We start from the raw sequence: 12,241 nt of genomic DNA on the forward strand, positions 1-12,241 counted from the left end.
GAAACAAGACCTAGCCCCTGTCTGGTCCTGACCATACTTTTCTCAAAAATTGTAACCATATATTTTTCACCTCTGCATTTTTAGCATCGGGTCTCTATTTTTGCATTCAGCATTGAACACCAAACATAGTAGGTATACATGTTAAATAAAGGAATCACTCAATATTTATGTTATTGTTCAAGATAATGAACAGATGTCCTAATCATGGTAAGACCAGAGAAGGTACCAGGATAATATACTTTTTAAAATAACACAGTGTTTTGCTATGGTGAGATAAAATATGTATTTCTGTAGTTAATGGTTCTTTGGTAATTAAGACCCTACCACAGCTGATGGTACCCTATCACAATCTTACTTAACTTTTAAAACTTTATAATAACCTGTGCCAGATAATGATCCCTGGGGCCTAGATGAAAGTAAAGGATTACTCATCCAAAATTAGAAGTTAAAATAATGAACTTAATATAGAATGAACCCTATTATATTTATGATAACAAATATCCTGAAGCAACAGCCAGAGATGTTAGGCATTAATTTACCCCCCCAAAAAATCACCTAATTATACATAATTTCATGCTAATCTGAATGATGCCTTTTTTTCTTTTGGCACGCATTCACTCAAATAGAAACACCCTGATAATTGTGTATAAAAGCCCAAAGAAGCCATCAGCACACAACATTCTGTTCTCCTTTGAAGTTCCAGCTATCCACAGACAAGGCAAACATTTCTCACACTACTATGTCTCTCCGATTTTCTAGTGGGTCCAGGCATATTTGCTTGCGGTCTGGAACTAGATCTACCAGACCACCCAATGGAGGCATAGGCTTTGTAGGTAGCAATGCATACAGCAGCTCGGGTGCCGGAAGTGGATTTTCCTGTGCTTTGGGAGGGGGCTTGGGCAGCGTTTCTGCTGGGAACTATGCTGGTGGTGCCCTTGGAAGTGCTGCTTGTGCTGGCTTTGCTGGAAGTGAAGGGGGACTCCTCTCTGGGAATGAGAAGGTGACCATGCAGAATCTTAATGATCGCTTGGCATCCTACCTGGATAACGTGCGCGCTCTGGAGGATGCAAATGCTGACCTAGAGAGAAAAATCAAGGGTTGGTATGAAAAATATGGTCCTGGATCTTGCCGTGGACTTGATCATGACTACAGCAGATATCACCTAACAATCGAAGATCTTAATTGTAAGGTGAGAAGTCACACATTTGGAACTACTCAAAGTATTTAAAACTAAGAACTACCTAGCAGAAGACATAAAAGTAAACAGGAAATGCTTCATAACTGTTATCTGTAATCTATATTGTGGTTTCTTTTTGTTGTTGAAGTATTGTCGATTTGCAACATTGTGTTAGTTTCTGGTATACAGCATAGTGATTCTGATATATGTTTTTTTCATAATCTTTTTCATTATAGATTATTACAAGATACTGAATATGGTTCCCTGTGCTGTACAGTAGGACCTTGTTGTTTAACCATTCTATGTATGGCAGTTAGTATCTGCAAATCCCAAATTCCCAATTTATCCCTCCCCTCCACATTGCATTTATTATTTATTTTGAAACATAATTCTTCTAATTAGCTAAAATTAGGCACTTTGATCCATGAATTTCAATGTAGCTTAAATGTCATTAGTTACATTATTGTTGATTTTTGAAATATATTCATTGATAAGAAAGTATTATATTCTAAAAGTTATGTTAGAAGAAATAAAACCTTACCTGTAATTTTTAAACATTAAATTTGAAACATGTTGGTTATTACCTAAGGAAGTGAAATTTTTATGCCAAAGCTTAATTGTGCAACATTAAAACACTTTTTGTTTCCTGAAATCATAGGTTGTAAGAGCAAACTTAATTGTGTTTTCCCTCCCGATTTCTTCTAGATTATCTCTTCCACTACTGCAAATGCTAATGTCATTCTGCAGATTGACAACGCCAGACTGGCTGCTGACGATTTCCGGCTAAAGTAAGACATAAAAAATAATCACGCCTAGAACAGGTTTCCGATCTACATAATGTGTTGAATAAAATTTCAATTTCACCCCAAGTAGAATAAGCTATAACCTAAAAGATGAAAGAAAATACCGCATTACAATACTACAGCACAATATGACACAAAGCATGTTATAATATTACAGTCAGCTAGACTCACAATTTATACATACTTATTACATTCTTAGGATAAAATATCATTGTATTCTGTGCCTGCATGAACTAGTGCCAAGCACAAATGTTTGTGAAATATTTGTCGATTAGGTAAAAATATTAAGATAAAATTCTAAAACAGTCTATTTCTATCTAGTTGGGATATGCTAGTGGAAGTTGTGTGATTTTAATCACTGCTGATTACCCTGCATAGAATTGGGTGTGTGATTTTAATCACTGCTGATTACCCTGCATAGAATTGGGTGATAAGATGGAAGAGGGCTTTTTCTGCCTTTTTTTGTTTACAAAATGTAGAGCTCTAATTCAATTTCTAGCTTTCAGTTAAAAGCATTTGAGGCTTTATTTTTCCATTTCTTGAGCCAATCTAATTTGTGCTGAAATTCACTGCATGCCTTCCAAGGTATGAAAATGAGCTCGCCCTCCACCAAAACACAGAGGCCGACATCAATGGGCTACGGCGCGTCCTGGACGAACTGACACTCTGCAGGACTGACCAGGAGCTGCAGTATGAATCCCTGAGTGAAGAGATGACCTATCTCAAGAAGAACCATGAAGAGGTAGGGGAAGCTTTCGCTCTAGTCAAATCACAACTCTGTATATTTTAAATACTTGGAGGGGGCATTAAATTACAATAGCAATTCACGCTCATTATAATTCAAACAATGCCAAAGCATCTAAAGAAAGAATTCCACGTCTCTCACTCTGCCCTTCTAATTGCATCCTGCAAGGTAATAAATGTTCAATTGATCTGCATCTTTCCATTTGAAGGCTGATGTCATAGTCTATCCTTTTGAAAATAATACATTACTTTTGCACATTACTTTCACATTAACACAACCATCTTCCCACTAGATTATTTCTTTCACTCATACAGGCCTGTCTTGAGATCAGTCTTCTCACAGAAGACGTCTCTGACTAGGAAAAGATGTCAATTGTTTCTCTACTTAATTAGCCTGGGTTTATCTTAATGTTGAACCCTACACAGTAATAAACCGTTATTTGACACGTAATACCAGGCAACTTCAACCCCCTAAAAAAATTATTATCCCAAAAAGAATTGCAAAATTCTGCAAAACCATGGATGTGAAATTGTCAGAAAACAACCCGTGACGGGAAGTGCCCCACCATTGGTTAGAAATGGCCAAAATGCCAAATCTACTTGCCCCAAGTGAGAAAATTATGGAAAGGGGAGGAGAAGAAAAATTAGAAGGGAAAAATTAAAAATAAAAGAGAAACGGGGAGAGGGCAGTCACAGAGCAGAGGGCTGGAATGCACTGCAGAGAGGGTGACGCAGAGAAGAAAACGTCCCGGAAGAGAAGGAATAGTAACCACAGCAGCCCAGCCAGGGCAGGGTCAGGTCCACAGCAGGATTCCTCATCTCCCTTACAGAGACACTAACCAAAAACACTTTGAGATAGAAAGATGCGCCGCCCTTAGGTCACCCTGGCGTTTCCCCGCAGGAGATGAAGGCGCTGCAGTGCGCGGCCGGAGGCAACGTGAACGTGGAGATGAACGCGGCGCCCGGCGTGGACCTCACGCTTCTGCTGAACAACATGAGAGCCGAGTACGAAGGCCTGGCCGAGCAGAACCGCAGGGATGCGGAGGCCTGGTTCAACGAAAAGGTGAGCGCCGCCCAGCCAGCCCAGGCCGGTACCGCTAACCCAGGCGGGGGCAGCCCCGTCTAGCCCCTGGGCGCTTGGTCTTGCAGAGCGCCACCCTGCAGCAGCAGATCTCCGACGACGCAGGCGCGGCCACCTCGGCCAAGAGCGAGCTGACCGAAATGAAACGCACTCTGCAGACCCTGGACATCGAGCTGCAGTCCCTCCTGGCAACGGTAAGAGCACAGATCAGCGAGTCCACAAAGTCTAGCTGAAACCCTTCCCTTCCTCCCTGTTACATCTTGACCCACAAACACTTAACAGAGACGGGACAGACAGACCCTGAGATGCTCAGAGACAGGGCATTTCTTCCTCCCTGAGGTCACTGAGGATTTCCCTCCCGCCCGTGCTCAGTGCCCACTTAATGAAATAGTTCCTTCCTTCAAGTGGTCCATCTCTGGACGCAGAGCAAGCAGCAAGGGTATTGATACCTTTGAAAACCAAGTGGCAGGTTTACATCAGGCAGCCAGACAAGACAGAGCTGGTGTCACCAGCATCACCTAATATTGATGAAGTCCTATTAAAGGCAACACTGTGCTATCCATCAGGCAGAGAAAAGGAGGATACACATCTGATTCCATGTGAGGACTATCAGCTTCTTCTGCCCTGCTGTGTCCAGGAGAGAGGTCCCATCCTGACATGCCTCCAAAACCCTGGGCATTTAGTCCATCTCTTGGCACCTCCTTCTGAGGTTTCCATGGAGACAACCCAGGAAAACCAGCTTCCCTTTTGGGGTGTGAGCTGATAGCATCCAAAAGGCTAGATTTGGAGAATTATGGCACCCACATAGCCCAAGGGCTCCCTGTCCTCATCAGAAGCTTCATGCTCCCTGAGGACATCAGGCTGTAACACGAAGAAAAGAGCCACTATTATACAAATGAGTTCAGGGAACAGAGAAGGAGAAGATGACTCAAAACGATAGGGAGACTAATTTGATTTACCCACCCTAAAAAGGCGTGGTGCTTTCTTACCATATGTTATTTTTTTTTCTTGTATATATAAATGTATGTGTATATATATATACATATATATATATATAATTGAAGTATAGTCAGTTTACAATGTTGTGTCAATTTCTGGTGTACAGCATCATGCTTCAGTCATACGTGAACATACATAGATTCGTTTTCATATTCTTTTTCACCATAAGTTACTACAAGACATTGAATATGGTTCCCCTTATGTTATTTAGATTGGAGACTTGTTTTTACCACGGACTAACCCCAACTGAACCAGCATTTCCCTCTCCTCCTCATTCTCATCACCACTGCTGGCTGGTACCCCAGATGCTCCTCCTTGTCACTTTGGGCTCCCAGAACCCTCCTCTCTTCCCCACTGGCTTCTTTCCTGCAACTAGAACCCTGAGGACCTGTTCCTGCCACGCTGCCCCTGAGCACAAACCCTCCTTCTCACTCCTGAGCTGTGTTGATAGAAAAAAATCCTGAGTTCCCAGAACAGAATTTTAAGCATTTTCACAGAGAAGCAGTGATGTTAGAAAGTAGTTAGATTTTGTGCAGTCAGTAGCAGTAGAGTTTGGGCTCATGAGACAATCCACCAAAAAAGCCTATTTTAACTTACAACATAACTGAATTACAGACTAATGGTGGCATAGAACCTAACTTCCATTTCTGAGATTCTTTTGTCATAAGAGGAATTCTACAGTTTAGAGCACAAATCATGGGTCAGCTGGAAATTATCTAAATATATAAATGCTTCATGTGCTTCCTGTAATATACAAACTTCCAAGTTCATCCTGACCTTCCTTGTCTATAAGCCAACTTTTAGAGCAGAAGGCTACAAGACAGAGATGCCATGGTCCCCTCTGATTTAGGAGAGCGTGAGCAACCTTGAAAAGGAATATCATATGAGAACACTTAATCAGGGAAATTGAAGTGGCTGACACTTGCCACTTGTTGCCTCAGCCTCCCCATTACTGTTCTGACCATCTTCCACGTCTTTGCCCTGGACAGCCCAGCACCAGCCATGTAATACACCTATCAGCCTGTTTATCTAAGGCTGTGGTTCTTAGCTCCATTCGACCCAGTGTCTGCCTGTTATAATGAATATTTTATACCTCCTTCTTTATAATCCTAAAAATGAAGTCAATAGATAATATATTTAGCAACACACCAAAAAAAAATGTTTTTAAAACCAGTGGGGAGGGTAAAGCTCAGTGGTAAAGTGCATGCTTAGCATGCACGAGGTCCTGGGTTCAATCCCCAGTACTTCCATTAAATATATACATATAAATAAAAAAACCTAATTACCTCCCCCCAAAAAAAAATTTTAAAAAAATATATAATGTCATAAAAAGGCATTAACTGCAATAAAAAAGAAAAATAAAAGTATTTTAAAATAAAATATATTTACTATGTAAACACTGGGGCCCATCTACCCTTGAACATATAATGAAAGAGAGAAAGGCTTACCCCTGCCTTTGATCAATAGTTTTATTTTAAACAACGTAAGATTGGGAATGAGTCCACATAAGAAGAAAAAGAAAATGAAAGAGTAGAAGCAGGGTGGACACTCAGATAAGAATGAACATCAAGAAAAGTAATAACCACTCAGATGGGCTATGACACAGGAAAGAGGAAAATGACTTTAATTGAAGTAGGGATCACACGACCAGACAAATTACAGACTATGGAAGTAGAAATAAGGAGGCAAGAAGAGTCACAAGAGTAGTGTTGAGATAATGACCTGTCTTGTGTTATTGAAATACACCTCTTGACTTGCAGTCCCACCCACCCAATGAATGTTAGGCCATTCATTCAACCTCAAGTGCCAAACAAAAGGTCTTTGACTGATGACAGAAAACCCAGGACAGATTAAAAAAAAAAAAAAAAAAAAGCAAGCGAGTGGGAAGGGATAAATTGGGAGTTCAAGATTTGCAGATACTAACCACTATATATAAAATAGATAAACAACAAGTTTCTTCTGTATAGCACAGGGAACCCTATTCAATATCTTCTAGTAACCTATAATGAAAAAGCATATGAAAACAAATACATGTTTGTATATGTGTGACTGAAACACTATGCTGTACACCAGAAATTGACACAACATTGGAAACTGACTACACTTCAATTAAAGGGGAAAAAGAGAAGGAAACAGCAACACAAAAGGCCTTGGAACTCTGGTGAGGTAGCTCTCTGGGGACAATAGCAGAATAAGATTGCAGAAACAAAAGGCAACTTAAAAATAAGTATGTAATTTCAAAATATAAGATTTCCAATATTGATTTCTTCTGGTGCTACCTGCCAAAAGGTGTTCTTGTATGTCGGTTGGCCATAATATGAAATATTAGTTAAATTCCATGAATGTCCATTAGAACAGTCACAAGTCCTGTGGGAAAAGGGTCATGTATCTCATGCCAGGTCAGCCAGTCGGTCTGCCCCCCACCCCCAGTAAGTCCCAGTCACTTCCCCTTTCTGTCCATCTCCTGTTTAATAGTTATAAACCCTCAAATTTCCGAAACTCACCGAGGGAGCAAGTCTGCCATTTGCTGAGAAACACACTAGTGTACAGAGCCCTCAAAGTCCTTCCTCGCTTCCTTTGACATCTTACATGTCCTCAGAAACACTCCCTGGAGTGCTCCTTGACCGAGACCGAGGGCAACTACTGTGCGCAGCTGGCCCAGATCCAAGCGCAGATCGGTGCCCTGGAGGAGCAGCTGCACCAGGTCAGAACTGAGACCGAGGGCCAGAAACTGGAGTACGAGCAGCTCCTTGACATCAAGGCCCACTTGGAAAAAGAAATTGAGACCTACTGCCGCCTGATCGATGGAGACGGAAAGTAAATAACATCCTCTGAAAATACAGTTTTTACCTATTTTGAGGCACAATTGTATACTGTCATTCCCCTTCGATGCCTCCAAGCCCTCCTTTTTCATTCTCACTGCAGAAGAGCACAGCCACCTATTGCTCTGCTGTCATCTCTTCTGAATTTCATACATCACAGCCTCTTCTTCATCTGCCTTGGGCGGCCCCAGGCATCCCTGCAGAAGCCCCCATTTCTTGTCTGTGTTACTCATTGTAGGTTTTATGATTCTCCCCACCCCACCCCCCAGGCTTTCCCCATCTTTCAGTTCATTTCTAATGTCACTGCTGTCCCTGAAATAAGCATACTCTGTACAAACCCCTCGGATCGATACATAAAATATATTTTTTCCTGAAGTTTTAAGTTCTTGGGTTTAAAAAAATCAAATGGAAACAAGTTCTTTTAATATCCTTTCTTTTGAACATATCTAATTACTTTCAACTCCAACACAAAAATTTTAATATTTTTCTCTGTGGAAAGTGGAAATCTGTTTTGGGTATAAAACATTCATCTGTCAATTCACTGAATATTTATGAAGTGATAAACAAAAAGCCCTCATTTATTTTGTAATATTTCTAACAGCTCATGCTCCAAATCAAAGGGCTTTGGATCAGGAAGCTCAGGAAATTCATCTAAAGGTAATAAAATCTAGATCTCTCTCTAATGCAGCAAATACTTTTATATTAATGGCAATCATACACTACACTTTTAGTAATTTTAACTAAAGTGCTCTGAACGTAAAGTATTCTTTTGAGTGGATAAAACTATCGCAAATTATTATTGTAAACCTATCCTTAACTTCCTCACCAAAATGTACATAATATACTATATTACAACCAGCAGTGGAATTCTCTGTTGTGTAATCTTTTAGACATGCCATGTGTCATGTGTTCACATATGTTTTATTTCTAGAGTTATCCAGAACCACACTGGTAAAGACGGTGGTTGAAGAGATAGATCAACGTGGCAAAGTTCTTTCATCGAGGGTTCAGTCCATAGAAGAAAAGACATCCAAAATGACCAATGGCAAGATAGAACAGAGGGTTCCTTTCTAACTGTTATTTTTGAGAAAAGGATCATTTGGGGAAAGAGCATGCAAAACTGCTTTCTTCTAAATATCAAGGAGATAATAAAAACACTTTCTACTCTTAGAGATAAGTTACTTACCTGTTTTCTTAGTTACCTTTTATAGGAAGTTGGGTGTCTGTTTTCAAATAAATAAAAAAAGGTGATGTGGACATATCCATTTATTCATGACTAATCATTATTTGAGGTTTTTTCTGTGTCTAATTCATAGGGAGACATTTATGGAATATATTTTAAATGACTTTTGCTCTAGTTTTTTTAAAATAGTCAATACCACATGGCATTTAAATATTAAATATTCACTAGGCAGAATCTTTAAATCTCACCATTTTTGCCTGAGCAAATAATCTGGAAAATTTTAGAAAAATCTCCTGTGATTGAAAGTTCCACCGCTAGATGGCGCATTCCTGGTGTTTCACCTATGAGTTTATCTCAAACTCTTCTGGAGATTTGGATACTGTTCAGGATAGCTATTCATCCCAGAGAATCAGCATCATCTCTAGAAAGAGCCATAGCAATGATCCTCATTCCAATGACCTTTTTTCTAGATCAGAGGTTGGCAAACTTTTTCGTAAAGGCTCAGATGGTAAATATTTTAGGCTCTTTAAGTTCTCTACTTCAACTATTGTTCAACTCAGCCATTGCAGCAGAGAGCAACCATAAACTATAGATAAGCCAAAGAGCCTGACTACGTTCTAATAAAGTTTTATTTATGGACATTGAAATTTGAATGGCAAATACTTTCAATGTGTCATGAAACATTACTCTTCTTTTGGTTTTTTTTCCAATCATTTAAACATGTATTTAAAAACCATTCTTAGCTCATAGGCTGTACAAAAACAGGTAGCAGACCAAATGAACTCGTCAACAGCTGTTCTAGAACTTAAAGTCTCATGAGGTTGATGAACATGTCTCTCTGACTTTCTGGATCAAAATGTATGGTAAGGATTCCCATCAAATATGAAATTCCCTAAAAGAAGAACGGCTGTCAATACATCTCTAATATGAGAACTGGTTCTAACAGGATGCTCCAGTGAGGGCAACAAGTCTGCCAAACAACCCACCAGTTAATGGGAGTTCAAAGAAGGGGCGAAGGATGGGCTATGTACAAAACCTTGAGCCAAAGTCATAAAACGAAGCAAATACTAGAAATTCATGGGGAAATAATTTCCCAGCTGTACAACGTATGAAGCCAGCTAGGACAGAGGTGGTTGACAGTGGAGACAACCATGTGATTAGAGGGTTGGAACTTTCAGCTTCACCTCCTACCCTCCATCTTCTGAGAGGGGAAAAGTGCTGGAGGCTGAGTTTAACCACCAATGGCCAATGATTTAATCAATCATGCCTATGTCATGAAGCCCCCATAAAAACCCAAAAGAAAGGGGTTTGGAGAGCTTCCAGGTTGGTGAACACATGGAGGTTTGGGGAGAATGGCGCACCTGGAGGGGGCACGGAAGCTCCCACCCTTTCCTCATACATCTCTTCCACCTAGATGTTCCTGAGTTATATCCTTTTATAATAAATCAGTAATTTACTAAGTAAAACGCTTCTCTTGTGAGCCACTCTAGCAAATTAATCAAACCCAAAGAGGGGTTCATGGGAACCTCCAGCCGATAGCCTATGGGTCAGAAACACAAGTGACAACCTGGACTTGACACTGAGGTCTGAACTGGGGTAGGTGGAGCAGGCTTGTAGGAGTGAACTCTTTACCTGTGGAATCCAGAGTTATCTCAAGGCAGATAGTGTCAGAACTGAGCGATAGAGAATTGCCTGGTGTTGGGGGGAAAATCCATACAATGGAATTTGAATCAGAACTGTACGTGGCACAACCCACTGGTTGACAATGGAGACAGTGTAGTAAAGAGAGCTTAGTAATGAATTTAAAAGGACACTTAGAGGTAAGGGAAGGGATAGCTCAGTGGTAGAGAGCCTGCTTAGCATGCATGAGGTCCTAGGTTTGATCCCCAGTACCTCCTCTAAAAATAAATAAATAAATCTAATTATCTATCCCACTAAAAATTAGTGGAATTTTTTTTAAAAGGACATTTAGTGAAGATGAATATATGTATATTTATGTATGACTGAAGCATTGTACTGTACACCAGAAATTGACACAACATTGCAAACTGACTATACCTCAATTTTAAAAAATTAAAATTAAATTTAAAAAAGGACATTTAGGGTAATTTATCCAGCATCAGAGTATTTTATGCTGGAAGGGCATTTCAAAATATTTAGTCTTAACTACTACATATAAAATAGATAAACAACAAGGTCCTACTGTAGAGCTCAGGGAACTACATATTCAATATCTTACAAGAGTCTATAATGGAAAATAAATGTGAGAAAAAATATATATGTGTATAACTGAAACACTATGCTGTACACTAGAAATTAACACAACATTGGAAACCAACTATACTTCAATAAAACAAATAAATAAAGTTTTTTAAAAAGAAGCAAAAAAAAAAAAAAGCCAAAGTATCTAGCCTTATTTAACTATTATACATGGCTTCTGCACAGCAAAGGAAACCATAAGCAAAACAAAACGACAAACTATGGAATGCGAGAAAATTTTTGCAAAAGATGAAACCGACAAAGGCTTGATCTCCAGAATATATAAGCAGCTCACACACCTTAATAAGAAAAAAACAAACAACCCCATCCAAAAATGAGCAGAAGACCTAAACAAGCAATTCTCCAAGCAAGACATACAAATGATCAATAGGTACATGGAAAAATGCTCAATATCACTAATTATCAGAGAAATGCAAATCAAAACTATACATGGAAATATTATAGTTCCTGTTTTTTTAAATTGGATTCTGTACCAACTTTGTAAATTTTACAGTTAAACCTCTGATGTACATTTGAGCAGTTTGGGGTTGTCATTATTTTTAAATTACTTTACTTCTTATCAGATAATGAATGCACATTGTTTCAAAAGTCAAATTGTACTAAAAGTCAAAACAAAGAATAGTAGTCTTTTGTTCCCTACCTTCTTGTACCACAAGCCCTGCTTTCTATGGGAAACCACTTGAAACTCTTTTAGCTCCTTCTTATCATCTTCATCTCTATATTTTTAAATAATGTGCATTCGCCAATGTTTCTTGATTTATCTATTTTAGACATTATGTATTAGCCTCTTCACAGGAAATTGATAGTTTAAGCTTTTTCCACCTTCCTCCTCTTCCTAATACAGCTATAAATTAGATCTGGTCAAATTAAAGTTCAGCATTGAAATAGTGCTCATTGTGTCAGTGGTACTGTGGTTTTTTGGACAATTTTTTGTGCTTCATACAAACAATATTTTTCTAATTTTTCACTAACCAGGATCTATGTATCTTAATCTCACATGCCTCTTTCTTACATGACCAAAATCATCAACCATTTTTGTCTACCCCTTGAAGACCTCACTCTTAGAATCCTCCAACCTCCTACTAAAAATGGGCTATTTGGCTTTTAGACCTGCTACCCAGCTATCATCAGGGACATTGGTTCAATGCACCT

General features: G+C 39.2%; 1 protein-coding gene across 1 annotated transcript; it reads left to right on the forward strand.

Moving 5' to 3' along the window:
* The first annotated feature begins 662 nt into the window (after positions 1-662).
* Positions 663-8,892, forward strand: KRT28 (keratin 28). Its single transcript, XM_072938678.1, has 8 exons — positions 663-1,189; positions 1,883-1,965; positions 2,566-2,722; positions 3,626-3,787; positions 3,874-3,999; positions 7,404-7,621; positions 8,228-8,283; positions 8,558-8,892. The coding sequence occupies exons 1-8, from the start codon at positions 740-742 to the stop codon at positions 8,698-8,700; spliced, it is 1,395 nt and encodes a 464-aa protein (XP_072794779.1). The 5' UTR covers positions 663-739; the 3' UTR covers positions 8,701-8,892.
* Positions 8,893-12,241: the final 3,349 nt, after the last annotated feature.

The sequence above is a fragment of the Vicugna pacos genome, chromosome 16 (assembly GCF_048564905.1).
Source record: "Vicugna pacos chromosome 16, VicPac4, whole genome shotgun sequence".
Lineage (NCBI taxonomy): Eukaryota > Metazoa > Chordata > Mammalia > Artiodactyla > Camelidae > Vicugna > Vicugna pacos.